Source organism: Gavialis gangeticus, unplaced genomic scaffold (genome assembly GCF_001723915.1).
Source record: "Gavialis gangeticus isolate Ggan-Ray unplaced genomic scaffold, GavGan_comp1, whole genome shotgun sequence".
NCBI classification, from domain to species: domain Eukaryota; kingdom Metazoa; phylum Chordata; order Crocodylia; family Gavialidae; genus Gavialis; species Gavialis gangeticus.
The window spans coordinates 8,001,366-8,021,283 of NW_017729030.1; the positions used below are offsets into that span (position 1 = coordinate 8,001,366).

Below are 19,918 nucleotides of genomic sequence, written 5' to 3' on the forward strand. Positions count from 1 at the left end.
GTTAACTTGTTTTTGCATTAATTGTGTAAATTAACTGTGATTAACTGACAGCCCTAATGTGTGTGTGTGTGTGTGTATAGGAAATTGTATGCAGATAATTATTGCATTATGTAGGGATCTCTCTTAGATCTGGCTATCAGTGTGCATAACTCAAAAATTAGGGCATCACCTTGTTGAGGACTGAGCAAATCTCTTAATTTTGCACTGAGTGTTGTTATGTTTTGCATCCATGTGACTTGTCAGAAGTTACATTTGTAAGAATCCTGTTCTTCAAGTAATGTAGAGACCAGCAGTGCTGTATATTTGAATGTTGTGTCTAACTTCAAGAGCAGAGCAGCCTGTAATTGAAGGGTATGTTGTGCATTCCTGCGGCTGCAGAAGGAAAAACTAGAAATTTGAGTTTTTTAGAAAGAAGTTGGCTAAAATATAATTATGGATTAAGTACCTATACAAGCTTCTTTTTGAAAGAGGAAAATACCTTAATGGGGTAAAAGGATGGTACTACATTTATTGTATAGTTTTATATAGTAAGGAAATTACCCATCATGCTTCGTTACTAAGACTGTTGCTGAAAAATACCATGCATTGAACTATCATGTTCATTCTTGGACAGAAAACATATCTTTAAGATAATTTTCGTGTTCTGTAGGACAATAAGGAAGTTGGTACCTATCAATTAGTCAAACTGCTACATCAGGCAACTGCTACATGTCCTTACAGAACAGATGAAGAGAGAAGATCCATGCCATAAAGAGCATCAACTTATTTCCTGTTTCTTCACATCATAAAATTAAAACCAGAACAAAAAATCCCTCCTAAAAGGAGGATGGGGTAAAAGCTACAAGAGTATAGTTACATAGGCAAGTGATCATTCTCATGTGAGAAATGTGTACAAGAATCTGGTCCAACTAGTTCACTTTTAAGAAACTACCCCAGGGTACTCCTAGAGGTACTGGCAGAACTCTTTACCACCATTATCAGAAAGTAGCCACCTTTTAAGATAATTTTTGGCAGTGCTTAGATTGTTTGCTTAAAGTGATGCTTGTATTGTTTCTGTTTGTTCTTTGTTGTATTTGGACTAGATATCAGCTTAGAATACTAGGTAAAATATCTGTCTTTATTTTTATCTAAAATAAAGACATTTAAAGAGGGTTGATGGTTCAGGCATTGGGCTCTGGTACTCAGGTACTTGGAGGACCGGACAAGGAGCGATGGTCTCAAATTGCAACGGGATATTTAGGTTGGATATTAAGAAAAAACTTTCTCATAAGGGTAGTTAAGCATTAGAACAGGCCACCCAGAGTGGTTGTGGAATTTCCATCTTTGGAAGTTAAGAGCAAGTTAGACTGATCTTTGTCTACGATAGTTTGTCCAGGAACATGCTTGTCTTAGACGACTTGATGAGGTCCCTTCCAGTCCTATTTTTTTATGATTCTACCATAGGCTTCCTGTCTGACCTTGGGGAAAATAACTTAATCTTTGTACCTCATTTCAATCTATGAAATGGAAATAATAACCTGAATCATTGAATATGGGGATAAATTCATTAATGTATGTAAAGTAGTCAGCTGCTAAAGAGATGAGAACTTTGGACAAATTTCTAAATTAGTTCTGGTCAAAATTTGGAATATTTATTCTGGAGGTACTTCTGGCGTTTTTGAAGTTATCCTCAGGTTTCAAAAGGTGACTTTCATTCTGACACTTCTCATGAAACTTTGGGCTTGTATACACATGTAGGGAGGCTGCTCTGACATGCTGTAAATCCAGTGCGTCAGAGGGGGTGATTAATCGAGTCTGCTGGAGTGTAGAAATTACCATGCTCCAGCAGCCTCCAGCATCACATGTATCAGCATCCCTGTGCTGAAAAATGGCAGCAAGGCGTTTTGAGCTAAAGTACGTTGAATGAGCTTTAGTTCAGAGTGCCTCGCTGCCATTTTTTCAGCGTGGGGATGCTGATAGACAGGATGCTCAGGCAATTTAATTAGCGAGCTGCACTAATTAAAAGTTCTCTTCCCCCTCCTGCTGCCTCCCGGAGCATGTCTATAAATGCCCTGTAATCCTGAAAGATCATTTTTGGAAAAAAATGAAATAACTTTGTTGAAGAGCTTCATTTCAACTTTACAATGTTGCTAAACAAAATGCTTTGATATCTTTACATTGTTAAAAATTTGATGAAACTGATGAATTCCTTTGTCAAAAAACTCAGATGCAACAATTCAAAGCTTAATATTTAAAAAAAAAAAGTGTTTTTAAAGGTCTGGTAAAAAGTAAGTACTGCTTTGTTAGGTTGGCAGTAGAGTAGATTTCTGTGTAGGTTTGTGATACTGTACTGCTCATTGTTTAATTCACTACTGAGAGGTATTCCAATGCTACAGGGTGTCTAACATCTGCCAGTGAACAGTACATAGTAGAAAGCAATTTGGTCATGTGACTGTTTCAGATGAATGAGATTATGCTGACAAAGCGGGTGTGCTTTTCTAGGTCACTAACCTGAGGTCAGGCTGTAATAAATGACAGCTGCTAAAGAACCTGCATAGGTTTTCATACATGTTCTCTTTTCTCTTTATTAGTTCTGTCTCACTGTTACAAACTATCCTTTGTACACTTTGCTTGTACCTGTGAACAGAACTGCTCTACATGCTTCTTGAGCTTCTGTTAGAGCAGTAATGATTCCTGTAGCAGCATGGAACAGAAAGTACACGTGACCAGCAGCTTAATGGTGAGACTACCTACAAAAAAAGTATGGCGAAATACAAAGTCCAAGTGGTGAAAAACAGAATTTTCCCAAAACATTCATTTTTAGAAATCTTAGGTGTTGCTTGTAAGTATGGGTCAGACTTATAAATTTATAGTATCATGAGAAGAATATTTCATGAAAAGTATATATATCATGAGAAGTAAATTTGAAGTATCATGAAATTTATGGTGTCCCTGTAATTTAATAGAGCTTTCCTGTCTCTGACTGCAGTGAATCTTAATGTGCTTCAGGGTCACAGTTCCTTCATATAGGAGATGACAGTCCTGCCTTTACATTCTTTGAAGTGTGTCTTTGAAACCAAGACTGTTTTGATTCAGATGTTAAGAGCAAGTTCTTCAGTTTGCAGCAGACTTGGCAAATTCTGAAAATGTGGTAGTTTCCTTTTCTTTAAGATACAGGTATTTATACAAGGTTTCTACCTAACCAGCAACCTGACTGACCAAATCCACTTATGGGCTTTCCATGGTGACCTCTAGTAATCTCTCTTAGGATCAGATTTCTTTAACCTTGCCAACCTTTGTCTCATTGAAGAAAGAGAATTTAAAATCCCAAGGAGAAAATGTGCAAGCTGTCATTGAGCTAATTGTGTAGTTTTCTTGTTTGCTACATGTCTTTTTTTCTCCTTCTAGTGTTTGACTACAGCTATAGAGATTACATCCTGTCCTGGTATGGGCAACTCAGCAAAGATGAAGGGCAGCTGTACCACTTGCTCTCTGAAGATTTCTGGGAAATTGCCAAACAGCTGCGACAGAGGCTGAGTCACATTGATGTAGTTAAAGTTGTCTGCAGTGATGTAGTGAAAGCTTTACTTGCGCACTTCTGTGACCTTAAAGCAGCCAATGCCAGGTAAAATAACCTTCCCAAATGTCTGTTTGAATAGAGCTTTCTGCTTGTCTCTTTCCCTTTGGATGGACTGTACTGATGCAGTAAAGAGCATATGCTCCTGAGAGCTACACAGTGAAGAGAGAAGTGGTGCACATACAGACCTTACTAGTATTTGTGAAATTCCTAGTGAACTCTTGGGTATGTGGATGGGGGATAAGTACTCTTTTTTCCAAAGCTTGATTTCATGACTGTTTTATACCCATTTTTTATTTGTGTGCATGCATGGGAGCAATCTCTATAGGTTCCATGAGGTGGCAAGAGTAGAGGGGGCAGTATAGTAGGATTCAGGAAATGGGAATATGCAGCCAGGTTGTTTCTTTTCCAGAAAAGTTAAAGTGTAAATACCATTATGTTCTTTTGTCTGGCATGAGGAACTCAAGTCCCGTGGCTCCTCTGTCAAAAATCTCTCTTGCTGTGATATGATGTTCTCCTGGCAAAGTAATAGAACAGTTCCTGCTCCCCCCCCCCGCCCCCTTTTTGCATTATGTGGCTAAATTTTAGGAGTCTCTTCTTTTATAGAGCTCTCTATATGGTGTCTGGGGACTAGAGAGGCCTGATTCTGTTCTGTAATACCATGATTATACTCAAACTGGTAATGGGAAATGGTCACTTGGTTACATTCTTTAGCTTGTTATATGGCTCTGGAGTTTTTTAGCTTAGGTGCACAGTTCAGGTTTTTACTTGAAGGTTAAGTACATGTTTTTTTGTCCACTTTAGAAAATCGGTTTCTAAAAAACTGTAATTTTAAATTTGTCAATTTCTTTGTCATCATGAATGAGAACTTGTACCTTCAAGTTGTTTTGCCCATGCTGATATCTACTAGTCTTTTATTCATGTGCCTGTAGGGAAGAGACAACCTTTCCTGTTTCCATGATAGGTTGGCTTGTTACTTTCCTTAAGGAGGTAGACTTGGTGTTTTCCTAGCAGATGTCAGTTGGGTTTTTTGCAATACATAACAGGTAAAACCAAAAAGATTTATTGATGGTTTCAGTCTAGAAAGAAAAGATAAAGACTGAATGCCTCTTCTTTAAATTGGACCTTAAGGAAAAGATAGTTGACATCTTTTCCTTACACCTTCTCTGTAAGGTGTCACTCTGCTGAAAGGTGAATGTGTCAAGTGGGAGCACCGTGGTTGTCGTAGAGAACATAGCTAAGTGTGTTAGAGGCCAGACATTTCTAACAACGTTGAGAAATAATTACAATGCAAGTACTATATTTTCTTGCATACTACCTGCACCTTTCCCCTCTAAAATCAGCTGGTGAAAATTGGGGTGAGCATTATATGCAAGAAAAACTGATCCCCACAGGTTTGGAAATTTGGTGGCAGCGAAGTGGTGGTAGAGTTAATTAACTCTGCATTCCCTTGTTGCAGAATTTTTGGACCTAAGGGGAGCCCTCCAGCTGGATGAACAGATCAGTGTATTTGGTTTTTTAGGTGCAAGAATCTTCCCTCTACCAGACATCCTTGTTGGCAGATAGCACAAGGAGACACAGATGAGTAGGTAACCTCTTCTCCAAAAATGGAACAAGATGCATTTAAAATATTTGCCAGGTATTCACTGAAAAAATATTGGTTGTCTCCCTGAAGTATCACAGCACATTTTAATTGCAAACATTTGGTCATTTGAAGGTAGATGAAATACTCCAAATTATAATTTCATCTCTTTTGATGCTATTTATTACTGATTCCTGATTAGCAGGCTTATTACTTTTTTTTACAATTGGGTCCATTTCAACCAGATCTTTGTTGTATTGGGTAACAGCACATATTATCATATTTATTGAGCATAGTGAAAATCTTTTGTATGTTTTTCTGATTCATTTTTGTGTTGAAATGTTAAATGCACCTTGATCGCTCCTATGGAGGCAGGGAGACATTAATATAAAAATGAACTGCACATACTAGGAATCTCTTTGTGCAGCGATAATCCCACCTCTTCATTTACAGATAGAACAAACCCTAAATGCTGATATTGAAAAAAAATTATACAGGACATGTTTGCTCCTGCTACAGCTAAGATTGTGATTCTGAGACCCCTTTTTGGTGTTAAAAGCTTTTCTGTGTTTTGTGTAGCTTAAATTGTTCAGTCCTCTAGTGATGGCTGTAATTTGGTTCCAGAGTGAGACACTTGGGTATCTGGATTATATTGTTTCTATGTCTGAAGTTGGGGCACTATGCAAAGCTTTCATTCGCTTTCATTTGCTTATATGCAGGGATCCTGATTTTCTCCCATTAAAATGAAATGCCACTAATACAATACATACATTTTATTTATTTATATATATAGTGATGTTTCATTTTTATGATGGAAAGACATGGACTTTGGGTTACTTTTTTTAACCCAAAAATTGGGAATATTTTTTAATCATGGAAAAATGTAGATTTTGGATTATTCTTTTTAACCTGAAAATTGAGGATATTCTTTTATCAGGGAAAACTAGGATGTCTGCTTATGTCACTGTGATTTTTAAAAAGGAAGTGGAATACAGGAACCAACTGTGTTAAATGTGCTCTAGCATTTGAACTGAGATTTTGCTAATAGTTTAGTTCTGTCTAAATTTAACAAATTACAGTAAATTTAGATTTGAACTTGGATATTTGTCTTTGTGTCATGATATTTAAACCAACTAATTCGAGCAAGTGAAATGATGAAATAAACCATAAATAAAGCTAACTTTTTTTCGTGTTTTTGATTCCCTCACAAGTGCTGTAGTTTTCATGTTTTAATTTTTATGCAGTGTGACAACAAAAGGAGTTTTAATTGGTCAAGTATGGCAAGTATTTTAAATGCAATTTTAAATGCATCATGTTCTATTTTTGAGAAGAGGTTATCTACTCATCTGTGTCTCCTTGTGTTATCTGCTGACAAAAATCCAGTAGAGGGGAGAGATTCTTGCATCCAAAAAACCAAATACACTAATCTGTTTAGTGTGAGGTTCAGTGTTTTGGCATCCAGTTCACTCCAGGTCATCTCTTAGCCATTTAAACCCTCCCTTACTCCCATTGGTTTCTTATGCTAGGCCTTTAACTCAGGGGTGTCAAATGCATCTGGCTTTGTGGGCTGGGTGAAGATCTTTGGATCAGTCTGTGGATCAGATCGGGTCATGCTAGAGCCAGTGTGCAAGGGTGGTCTGTCAGGGCAACTGTACAGCATGTGCTGGCTGGGGCTTGCACTGTCAGCACCATGGGTGCTAGGTGTGATGCAGGGTTTGGGGTCTGTGCTGCATGCAGCTCCCTGCTGGATTAGCCTCTCACGCTGGCTTTGGGTGGGGCCCAGGTCACCTGTGTATGCCAGAACCAGCATGTGAAGCTTGCATACCTATTCCAGCACCCTGTGCTGTGGGCAGTGCCGACAGCATCAGGTTCAGCTTGTGCCACAGTGCAAGCCCTGGAGCAGGGCTGGTGTGTGCTGCATGTGACCCATGGGCTGGACCCAACAATATGGGTGCTGTATGTGGCATGGGGCCAGTCTGCTACTCCTTGATGAACTGAGGGCTGGGGAATTGTTTTAGCCACGTGTAGAGCCTTCTGAAATGCCAAGTAACTGCTATAGGGGTGAGAGAGTAAGAGATCCTTTTTCCTCCCACAGAAATTGTCCATTGAGTGACAAAGGTCCAACTGAAGCTGAAACGCTTCCTGTCCCTATATAGCTAAATACTTTGTAATGCTGCAGAAATGTTTACTGGAGAAATTATTTGGCTGCTAATGTAATCTCTTGGCGTAAATGAGATTACATACTTTGACCAGAGACATTTTTATTTATATTCACGTAGTCAAGTGTCTTCTACATTTGAGGTGGGGAACAAATCTTGCCTCAGACTTTTATTAGTAGAGGCCATAATGATTTTTATTTTTTCTTCTTTTGTGTATTGAGTAGAAAGTGTCTATTACGGAATAAAATGGGCATCCCACATTCTGAATTCCCTGTAATTTTTAGGGGTGGCGTAATTGGTGGACCTCAGTTTTTCCTTCAGTTTTGCTTATTTGTTTTCATTTGCTTTACTGTCTCATCTAGACGGTTTACCTAAGCTCATGTGTGTAAGACAGAAATGTTGAATCCTAATCGCAGTATTTTATGATCTAGGATGGATTGTGAGCTGAGAAAGGTGGCAGTTAAATTGCATGAAACTTTCCTAAAGGAATCTGGTATAAATACCATCTGTTGTGGAAGCATGCTGTCTAGTGTGGCCAGAATTATCTAATTTCTGGAATTCACTTTCTGTTTCATAATGTAAAATAGTTGTTTTTTTCCTGGAGGCAAAAAACAACAATACCTTTTAGATGAAATTTTGAAGTCTTAGTGTAAAGGACTTGGCAAAGTAAGGCTGGATATGAGGGGGCTTATTTTACCCTTGAAAGTACATAAGAGCATGTGGTTATTTCACACTATATTTTACTGCACTCTAACTTCTCTTTAGAAAAGCCCAAAGTTACCATGGTAGAGCAACTGGTACCCCTCACCTGTTCTTGAGCCTAATAAAAATGATGCCTTTTGAACATCTGTGAGGAAGGATGCTAAAAGTATAACGGGAGGGAGTTTGCTTTGTAGACTTTGAGTAAACAAGGGATTTACTCTTTCATTACTTCTACTTTGCAGTTTGGGATATTGTGATTAAGAATGTAGAAACAAATTCTAACATATATTCTAAGGAATATATAGTGTGATGGGGTGCTACTTGGCCAAGTTGGTTGATTGTAACTCCTGATATGATGATCATTGAGGTAGGCCTTTGACATTTGATTCACAGCACGAGTTATTACTTAGTGAAATTGATCCCTTAGGACTCCTGTTGAAGGTTGTTTTAGGGCAGTCTCTAGTTATTAACAAATTTAAAGAAGAGTGATTCTTATGAACAAAGGTATGTTCTTCCTTTCTCTTTCTGGGAACAAGCAACCTAAGAACTGAAACAAGTTTTCATTACAAAGGTTACTAGTACCTTTTTTTACTAGCAGCGATATAAATTTTGTTTTTCAACGGTCTGGGGGGTGTTCTTCTTGGCCCCTTGGGGTAGGATCAACTGTATTTGTGTGTGTAACCATATTTAATAAATATACACGTTATACTTTCTGTACTTAATGCAGAGCATAAGGTAGCATTTCAAATGAAATAAATATGTTATTACCATGAAGCTAGACGAAGCAGACTGGCACAAAGAGAATTTGAGTTCCTGAGAGCTAAATCTGATGATGGCCTACAGCACGCACACAACCAGCCGCAAGGTAGGCTAGACTGAAGCTCCAAATTCTGCAATTCTATTTGCCTTTCACAACTTGGGACCATAGTGAGAGGATTGGTGTGAATCTGAGAGGGTTGTAATGAGAGTTGATACTTAGTGAGGATGAGAATGAAGAAATGATAACAAGACGGGGTATGAGCCTATTAAAGTACTTCTGGGCTAGTACAAGCACTGAATATTTAATGAACTTGCAAGAAGAGTTCATAAAGTCTTAATGTTCTATTTTTTAGAAAAAACAGTGCTTTAATCAGGATCAGGCCTCATGCTTGGACCTGTATAAGCAGAGTTTGCAATCTAATTCATACCTTCTTTGAGTCTGTTATCAAGTCCTACATAGAGTTTTTTCCTCTTGCAAGACCCGTGCACAAACAAATAACTGGGAAACACATTTCTGATGACCATATTTTAGAATGATTGGAGCATTGAGATGATGGCTTCTATGTAAAGTGACAAAATTGTTGCTGTAAAAATGTTTGGGTTGGCTTGCTTCAAAATGCATGGTTGTTTTTTTAAATTTTTTTAAGAGCAGGCAGCATGCTTTTCTGTCTTGTGTTATGGTGCTTGTATACAAATCTAAATCCACTTTCATTTTTTTCAAAGTTTCACAAAGATCAAGCAGTCTTAACTCTGTTGCAATGTCAAGGAGTATTAAGATCTGAGGGTGATGCAGGTAAAGAGACTCAGGCTGTATGTTATCCCTCGGTACTTGCTGGGGCTTCTTTGTTTTAACAGTGTTGAGCAAAGAATGTGCTATAGAAATCTTTTGAGGATTTGTTGCATGCACACTTCAACTCACCAATGCATTATTAAGATAATTAAAAGCTAATTGTAATGTTGTGGGGCTTCGTTGGCAGACTAATTAAAGATCAAAAGGAACAATTTTCCAGAATTCTGAGAAAGCTGTGCTTTTTTTCCTGTGGACTTTTTTTTTAAAGCTTCTCTCGTATTCCAAGCAAACAAGTGAACTTGTATGACACTTGAGAGAGCCTTCTGAACCATGCCTGTTTCCTGGTCAGCCCCTAGATGTGAGATGAAATCCTAAATTTGCACTTATGACCAGTAGTATTGCTGACTTCAAGCATTCAAAAAAGTCCTGAATTTGACCATCCCAAAATAATATTTTGGATTCTTTGTATTGATATCCTTTTGTTTTATGCTTCCGGATTCTTGTTTCTAAGCTTTCCCCAGCGTCTCAGAGGAGGAGAGTGTGTGTGCGCTTGTGGGGGGGGGGTGGAACAGAAAGAAATATAAAAAAAAATTGTTAAAAGCATACTTCACATAATCAAATTACAGCAGATGGGGCTTGGGGGGAAAAAAAGCACCAAATATTGTGACACTTGACAATGTGCCAAATAATACATTGTGTATGTGTCCTTCTCAGATTACTAAGAGTGAGGATCCTGGCTAACAAGGGTCTGTATTGTATGTGTTTAGCTGTCAACAGTGAAAGGGTTTGCTTTGATATTTTGCAAATTATTTACCGCTTCTTAACTTCCTTTTTTCAGGTTTATATTTACTAATTTTGCACTATTTTTTTTTTTTTATAGCCAGAGGAAAGTAATTTGCTTTCCTTAGTGGTTACACTGCAAGTTTGTACAATGTTCACAATTCCATGCATGTTTGAAGAACTCATAAAATGGAAATTTCTGAAACTAAACTGCTGCAAGATTAATGTTGGCTTTGTAGCTTAAAAGGAAGTGAAAGTAATAACTTGTGATGCTGTGTAAAATACAGATGTTATGTACTGGCTGTATTAAATTAGTTATGTCTACTGCATCTTGTTATGTCAGTATATGTCAGAACCACTGAAATTTTGATTGTTGACAAGGACATGCTTGAGTTAAGATGCCATTTGTCATTGCTTCTCTGTGATGTTTGAAGCAGATAAAACAAAGCTTTGAATTAGTAGCTTGGAAGCTACCTATCTTGGGAATCACTTGCTACAGTTTGAGATTTATATTTTAGTTCATTGAACGGGTGAGCTCAGAATGTTATAGGTAATTAGCCGAGTTGTGAAAACACTATGTGAAAACTAGTGTGTAGCCTTGGTTAAAACATTTCAAAGAAAATCCTGTTGCACAGTCAAAACAATAGATCTTAGGGAACGTATAAGTGTAGAAACTGAGTGGAAGGAGCAGCTAATACCTGAGCACCAAGCTGGGTTGCTTAAAACGGTTTGTGGGAAGTAGCATATCTTTACAAGTTGATTTTGGATAAATGTCATGGCACTCTGATTCTTTGTATATGTGTTGCAGTTTAGTTTCCTATTTCTTGTCACAACAAAATGAACAGTACCTTCCTTTAATTTTACCAAATTTGTTACTAATAGAAATGTGACCATGTACACTTCTATTTAAGACGTTACAGATAAACCAATTACATCGGGATACATCAGATACTTTGATCCCGTATCGTATCAGCACTGATATAAGGCAAATTGACTGTGTTGGCAATTGGCTTTTTTTGGGCTGGTGTGCCAGTGTGGCTGATAAATGCACCATGCATGTGCGCAGCTGTAGCGCAGCCTGGCAGCATGGAGAGCGACCAGGTCTGGCTGGTAAGTTTTTTGTGAGGGAAGGGGGCATGGGGAGAACAGATTGAGGCCCCTGAAGTGGGGGAGGGAGACCCAGCTGCTCCCCATGCTGCCCGGGTGCATATTGACAATCAGATCAGTATCAGCCAATATGGCTCACTAATAATTGGCCATTAGTATTGGTCAAAAAAATCTGTCGGTGCACCCCTGGTCTTAAAAACCCATTTAATTAGAACTTCTTCATGCCTTCTCCATATTCTTTCTCACAACTCTTGTAAAGGAGCTACAGAGAAAACCCCCCCTCAAATGATGCTTTGGGGTCAAGCATTGTCATTTAGTGATGAGAGCTCTAACTGATTTTGGGTGACATGAGGTGTTGTTTGCTAGACGTGCCTTACTCAGATATACTGTGCATTTGTCTAGGAGCTAGTGACTAGATAGTGAATGGCGGCTGGAAGAAACCAAAACTTCAGTTAATTTTCTTGCCTCGAGATGTTCTTCAATACATTCTGTGGATATCATGTAAATTATGTGCCGGAGCTGTTCAAAAGAAAAAATGTACATAGTGCTTCTCCAAAGGGACAAGTATGTATCAGACAAGGAGGCAGAGATTGCCAGCCATTCTATTGGTAAGCAGATAGTAAAGATTCCTGCTCTGCCAGCAGGAGTTTGGAGGAAGATTGGGTCCAGAAACATTGGGTATAGACAAAAATACCCTTTAGCTGCTTTGAAGATTGGAAGGAAGCCACAGCTCAGGAGCATGCAGTAACTATTATGACCTAACTTTTACACTGGCATGATCCCATAGGCCCCTGCTATGTTACATATATTACACAATTAACTGGTAAACTGCACAGTAAATTTAGATCAGCCACATGCACAAAATAATTATCACATGATAAAAATGACTATCCAGCTATAAAAAGAGCCAACCAGCTATAGAGTTAGTGCTTGAAAAATGTGTAACAACTCTGTAGCTGATTTCTATCCAGCTTTAATGTGAACATGTAGCAGGGCTCATAGGGATTAACTGTCACTAACTTGGACCCTAACTTTGACTCTGGATGAATCCCAAGTTAAAGTTGGAGTGGTTTTGCTATACTTGTATTGCTGCAGGATCATGCCAATGTAACAGTTCAGTCCCAATAGCTTGTATCTGTCTTTTGAAAGTAATACAGTTGTTGCATGTGCATACAGTTAATTGCTACCTATGTCTGTTTTACCACTGACATATTTATGTATTTTGCAGCTGATACTTTATTTCTTTTCCCTTTCTGTTGTCAAGTACCACTTGATGTGTCTGGTTCAGTACTGGTGGAAAACTACTTTCTCTGTGGGAAAGTTGGCACTGATGTACACAGATGCTTGTGTAGAACTTATCCAGGCTCAAATCCACTGAAGAGTTTTTTCCCCTTAGACTTCTGTAAAGAGACTGGGGAACACATGGTCTTAATTTGAAGTAGGCTTACTGTGCAGTAAAAATACTGTGCAGTAAGCCTACCAGTGAGCACGTCTACATGTGTTCCCTCTTGGGAGCAGATTTGCTCCCACCCTGGTTTGGTCCCCTGCAGGGATGGCAGGGAGCATTAGGTCAGGAGAGCTCTGCTGACTGCAGCAGCAGGTGTCTACTGGCCAAGCCCGTACACATTGGGAGAGGTCCTGATGTGCACAGGCTGGGACTACTGCTGCTGTAGAGCTCTCTCACCCCATGCACATGGGGACAAGCCCTGTACCTAGCGAGGCTGGCCAGAATCTGCTCCAGAACAGGACAGTTCCTGGCCAGCCCTGGGCTAAGTGGGGAAGTCTGCACATGCAGCCTGGAGCTGACTGAGACCTGCCCTGAAACAGAAGAGTGCCCAGCCAGCTCCTTCCCTACTCATCCTGGGTCTGGCCAGGAACTGTCTCGTTGTGGTGCAGATCCCAGCCAACTCTGGGCTGGGCAGGGAACTCTTTTTGTGCAGGGAATTCCTGGCCTCAGATATGTGACTAGAGTGGGGCTGGGACATTGCTTTCTGCCCTCTGGCAGTTCCCTGCTTCTGGGGCCAGCTACAGGCTGGGACGATGTCCCTCTGCTCTGGCAGCAGGCAGCTCCTGGCCCTGACTGATATTGGAGTGAGATCTGGGACATTGCTTCCTGCTTCTGGGAGCCGCCGGTTGCTGGGGTGGGCTCCTATCGCAGACTCCAACTGGGACAATGCCCCTTTGCCCTGCCAGCAGGCAGCTTCTGGCCCTGGATCTGCAATTGGAGCAGGGGCTGGGGCATTGCTGCCCCCAGGAGGTACCTGCTGCTGGAACGGGCTCTGATTGCTGTCCCAACCTGGGCTCTGTGTCCCCACCAGCCTGGCAGTAGGCAGCTTCTGGCCCTGACTCTAGTCACAAAGCAAAGCATCAGAAGTGGTGTCTGGCTCTCTGCATTCTGACTGGAGTGGCTGGCTCTGAGGGAATCTGCAACCTCACAGACAGCTGCTCACCCATCACACTGCCTCTATCCCATCACATGCACCCTATGGTACTACTTGCAGTGGGACAGCTTAGTTCCCAGTCAGAAAGTGGAATGGGGAGAATGTCTACCATGGAACTATCCTGTGGGAATGCATAGAAAACGACACTTTCAAGGATATATATTTTTTGCAATTCTCTCCTCCTTCCCCCATTTTTTCCTTTGCGTGTCCCCTTCCCCACACTTTGACACAATTGCCTTGGTGTCTCACTTACGCATTTCCTCTGTGAAAATTCGTTTCCAGCTACGGCTGGTTTCCTTGGCGATTTTCTGACAGTCGCTCCTAACCATGGCAACAAAAGATTTGTCTACAAGACAGAATCACTGATGCTTTTGCTATTTTGGCAGAGCTTTCCAATGGAGATGTGGTTTATGTTAGCCAAAAGGGCTTCTCTCTTCCAGTTATCATTTTGCTATCTTCATGAATTACATTTAGTCTGACAGAAACCATTGATGGGTTAGCTAGGATCTGTAGATGTAGCCTGATGTAGATTAGATCAAAGGGTAAATGCTTAAAGCCCTGGTCATCTAGGCATATGGGATAGGCTTTGTTTTCTGTTTTGTTCCTTCAGGGTCCCTGTCCTCACAGCCATACTAGCAGTAGGCTCTGAATGGATACCCTTTCCCCAACAGATGTCCATGTGATTTGATTGAAATCTTGACCCGTACCAGGGTTTCTTTAAGTTAGATCATGAGCAAGTTACCGAATGTGTGGGTGGGGTTCTTTTCTTCATCACCTACTCTGTGGTAACCGTCTGTGCATACACTTTAGCTCTGCTATAAATGAAGGCAGATAAATGAAGGATTGTAGTGAAAGAAGAGCAAGTTGTTGCATGTAAGTATTAATTTACTGTATACATGGGCAGTTACCTAGGAACAAAAGCACTATATAAAGTTCCATCTTTCTTTACCTCACAATAATTGGTTAATTTTGAAGAATCAGGTTTTTTACTGAACTGCAGGACTATGTATGTCATGCTTCTTACTGTTCTATGGTACGTAACATCTAATTATCCATGACTGGAGAGAAGTGCAACAAGGTCAGAAGGGTTCATCACCTTATCGTAAATTATTTTCATCAAGAAATTGATTACTGGATTTCTTCATTATTGTATCAACCTAAAACAGTGCATTCTGCAGTTGAGATTCAGTAATTACTATTCTCTGCAGTAATGATCTTTTAGTGTTTCTGTAGCTGTTACTTAGACACAAGTTTTAGTCTACAGAAGATTGTTCTACACCAAACAGAGCATTTAGTGTATTCTTTCTGTCCAAGAGACCCCTATGTGTGATGGGAGAGGAGTGGGAAATAACGTTTGTATTTAGGATCATAGGTAATGCCGTTCTTCATCAAAGCCGTGGTCTAATCTTCTCTTGCATCCCTAAAAGAAACTAAAATCAGATGCTTTGCAGGAAGGTCTAAGAAGTCCTGTAGTGGACAGTTATGGAATAACATGTCCATAGGGAAAATCTTTCCAGCTCTCATCAGTGTTGGTTGCATAAGGGTTTATACTTCATTAAAATGAAAAGAATCATATCGGCACAACTGTGATTTACTCACTGTTTATGTAATGTTTAATTAGTTTGTATATGTTTACTGTACTGTGGTTTCAGTGGGGAACCACCATTGCCAGAGTGATTAATAGACTCTTACTCTGGACTTGTGCTGAAGACTGCCCCCAGCTGATTGAGCTGTAAATAGGTACCTGGTTATTCAAGCTGAAGATCAAAGGTGACTGGATGCAATGCTAGGCACCTCACTTTGGTCACAGAAACTGGCATGACTTAACCACCCTAGCCTGGTGGGCTTTTGACCTTTATTTTTGGTTTAATGATATCTGAGGACACCAAATGTACTATATACAAATCTTTTTGTTTGTTTTCAACCTACCTTTTGTTCTTTGTTTTTATGAGAAGGATAAAAATGGATTCATATGTACCTATTCATGTCTTGTCATTTGTTTGAATAAATTAAGTTTCATTGTGTGTCACAGGAAGAGTTATGTCAGGGATTCCTATATTTGATCTTTACCCTTGAGGGCTTGCTCTGATACTTGACAGCTTATTTTATATGGATATGGATTTAAAAATAATATTTCTAGCTTAGTAGGTATACAGAGAGGATAGAATAGTGGACTGAAATGGGGAAAATGTCTTCTTGACTTCACATAATTAGAAGAATAGTTTCTATTTAATTTTTTTTCTTTGAAGACTGTATCTGATGATGGATTTCTCATATTTGCTCTTTTAATACTGGTAACTAAAGCCAGTACTATGAAGAGAACTAAAATACGGCTTGTTTTTTTTTTCTTTCTTTTTTCTCCTTTTGTTTCTAGGCAGGAAGAGCAGCCAAGACCTTTTTTATTGCACCCATGCCTGAGGAACTCTGATGAAGAAGTAAGATTCCTGCAAAAATGTTCTCAAATTCTGGTGTGTTGCCTCCTACCCTCAAAGGATGCCCAGTCTCTCAGCTTGCGCATAGTCCTTGCAGAAATACTTGCAACAAAAGGTAGATTATGGATCAGAGATGACTAAAGACTTGCATATATACAATGCTAATAATTTTCAAACCCTTTAATAGATCTGCATTGATATTATGCTTTTAAACTCTAAACTTTAAATTTCTATCACAGCCTGCGTGCACAGAGACTGGTATAGATAGGGTGGGGATAGATGTAACTGTTACCATATTTCCTTGCATACCACATGAATCTTCTTCCATCCCCCCTTCGTCGCCCCCCACCCTGTCTTCCAAATTGGTCTCTAAAATTGCTGTGCATGTCTTAAGTAGGAAGGCCAGAATAGAAGCATGCAGGAATGTGAAGCAGGAAGACACTGCTTCAAGCTGGTGGCTACCTTGGAGCACAGTGTCTTTATGAAAAAGCCAGCTCTGGTCCATGAGTCTGGAAAAATCTGTTTTTCTGTGTTCTGCCTTCCAAAAACAAGGGTGTGCATCTTATTTGAGGGCATATGTTATGTAAGAAAATATGATATATTTTTGGAATTACATTATTATCAGTAGAAGATATTCCAATATAAATGTCAATTGTGTTTTTTTTTTAAAGCAGCATAGGTGGAGTGAAAACCCTGTAACTTTAATCCTCCATTCAGCTGATGAGTGTGCTCCCCAGTGGCTAGTTCGCCTCTCCCTTTAAAGGTGTTTAACATTACATTGGTTTAAGGCCTTAGTGTTTCATGAACATGCTTGGGAAACTTCTGTTCATATCATTAGAAAATTAAGGACGTGATTCTGTAAGGCAGTGAGCACTCTCTGTGCTTAACGAAAACTATTTCATTTAACTCTGAGCACATAAAATTAATGGGACCAGTCACCTGCCCAGAATTAAGCATGAGCATAAGCACTCTAGCTCTGTTGCAGGAGAGCTTCTTAGCAGATGGTATCTGGTTTGCCTTTCCATCCTTTCATTATAGCATAAGTGAAACTTAGTCTTTAGCATTTTATAATTAAATGACTTGGCTTGCCCTGGTATTATATGTGTTGTACAGACGTGCCAAATACTGATCGAAAGATGTGAATGTGATTGAATGATGCTAGGAAGTCACACATTAAGTAGCAGATAGTGATTTATTCTTTTGAGTTTGTTTTATTGCGGGTTTCCTACTTTGCTTGTTCATCTTATCTAATTAGAAGTAGTGTTTCATGATGAAACCACTAATTGCTTTATACTTTAATTTGGAAATGGGGACAGAATTTTGAGATTAGACCTAAATAATCCTCATGTATTAAAGAATATCTTTAATTAGCAGTTCTTCATTTTCCAAGACCTCATAATATAACAGAGTGTGAGAGAAATAACCCAGAAACAAGCTTGTGAAAGAATGCAGTTTGGGTTCCTCTTCTTTTAATTTGTATGAGCCTGTGGAAAAAATGGGACTTCAGGTTAATCTTGGTGATGGTTTACAGTAACAATAATGAACATACCAAGTGTATGACAAAGGTAAATTTTAGTCTGTGTAATTTGGGAGTATAATTACCTGGAATTATATTGATCTCCATGGTTTTAATATGTATAAACATGTGGCACTGCTTTGTGCTTTGAGTTTACAGATGACAATTCACTCCTGTGCATAAAGATTGTTTTTTTCAAATCTTTCCTATCCCAGTACTGAAGCCTGTGGTAGAATTGCTGAGTGATCCAGACTACATCAACCAAATGCTGCTCAGCCAGATGGAGTACAGAGAACAGGTGAATGAGCATCACAAGAAAGACTACACATATGCTCCTTCCTATGAGGAATTCATCAAACTTATCAACAGCAACGCTGACATTGAATTCCTGAAACAGCTAAGGTATCAGATGTTTGATTATAGCATGGTCATATATACACAGACATGTCCTGCTAGTTCATTACTGAGACCTAAGTAAAGTACAGTTGTATTTATTTTTCTCTGTGAAGCAGCTGCAGTAGTATGCAGGTTCCTCCTTCAAGCCCCTGCTTCCAGTCTGCCTCCCCCACCCTCCCTATTGTCCCTTGCTGGCTGGAAGCAGACACTAGAAGGAGGAATATGTGTGGCACTGTCCCCAGTCAAGCCTGGCTCCTGTACAGCCTTGCCCTGCAATGCAGGAAATGAGTGGGTTAGGAGTAGGTCTGGGCATCCCTCAGTGCCTGGGACAGGGACAGCAGCATGCAGGTTCCTTCTTCTAGTGCCTGCTTCCAGGGACATCTGTGGAGAGGGGCAGATGGAGAGCAGGCACTGGAAGGTGGAAGCTGCACGCTGCTACTACTGTCCTCTGCCAAGCTTGGTCCCCCCTCCCTCCATACATATATACACAGAGATGCATCCTTTGGCTGCACCAGGCCTGGAGCAGTTCAGGGTCTTTCTCTTCCCACATCAGCCAGGAACACTGGTGGTGGCAGCAGAAGGGGTGTGCATCTGTACCACTGTACCCCCCACCTCCCCCATCCCTGCATATAGGAGGTTTCTCTGCATTGATTCTCTGCTTGTATTTATCATAGGAGTCAAGGATAGTATGTTACCTTTTCAGTATTATTTTGGTATGTTGCATCTCTAATACTTACAGGTGGTGCATACAGATAGCATCTCTTCTATGTTTCCAGTTGTGCTTTTGTAGCAGACAGCAGGTTTTGGGGTGTTAATAAACCAAGAAGTGGGCAACACTAGGAAGAAATGGTTGTTTATGTGGAAAAGTGTTACATTGAGAGGATATAGGCAGACTAGGTTCTTTGGGTGAATCTGATATCTCTTATTAGACCAACTGAAATAGTTGGAGAACAAGTTTTAAGCAAGCTTTCGGATTCAAAAACCCTTCATCAGGCTAAGGAAGTTTCAGCAGTTGATGTGTGCTCTTATTCCATCCAGGAAGAGCAGACATCAACTGCTGAAACTTCCTTAGCCTGACAAAGGGTTTTTGAACCCAAAAGCTTGCTGAAAACTTGTTCTCCAACTATTTCAGTTGGTCTAATAAAAGATACCAGATTCACCCAAAGAACCTTGTCTGCCTATGTCCTTAGACCAACACGGCTACAACCTACACCCCTGTAATGTTGAGAGGATTAAAGATGAGGTGTAAAAATAGAAAGGGAGACATACTACTCCCAGTGGACATAAGGACATGGTCATAACGAGTAAATAAGCTTTTGTGGTTTCATGCTATGAATAAATTTGTGGGGAAAGGAAACCTGAATGGCTGGAAGGGTGGACTCTACACCACTAAAATGTTCTTGGTGTTTGCAGAAGTCCCATGTAGCTGTTTCTCCTAGATCCTTTCGGCTAAATATCCTGGGGCGATCGCCATCCTGCCTAGGCTGTCCAAGGTTCATGGCTCCCCAGCCACTTTCCTTCTTTGCTGCTTGTGCCCACAGTTTAGACAGAGGGAGCTGTTTTGGAGCCATGCAGCCTCTAGCTGTGCCTGTACCAGTGCTACTTCTCCATGCCCCCCCAACTGTAACACAGGTGCAGATTCCAGCCCTGGGGGAGCTGTTGGGGCCATGCAGCTGGGGGGGGGGGGGGGGGGGGGGG

General features: G+C 40.1%; 1 protein-coding gene across 2 annotated transcripts in view; it reads left to right on the forward strand.

Annotated features, from left to right (window-relative positions):
* The window catches only part of SNX25 (sorting nexin 25), a 167,974-nt gene that overhangs the window by 49,378 nt on the left and 98,678 nt on the right, over positions 1-19,918 (forward strand). For both annotated transcript variants that reach the window (XM_019521916.1, XM_019521917.1), the window contains exons 3-5: positions 3,388-3,604; positions 16,251-16,423; positions 18,040-18,226. In XM_019521916.1, the coding sequence (XP_019377461.1) occupies positions 3,388-3,604; positions 16,251-16,423; positions 18,040-18,226 (577 nt within the window). The remainder of the gene's footprint in view (positions 1-3,387; positions 3,605-16,250; positions 16,424-18,039; positions 18,227-19,918) is intronic.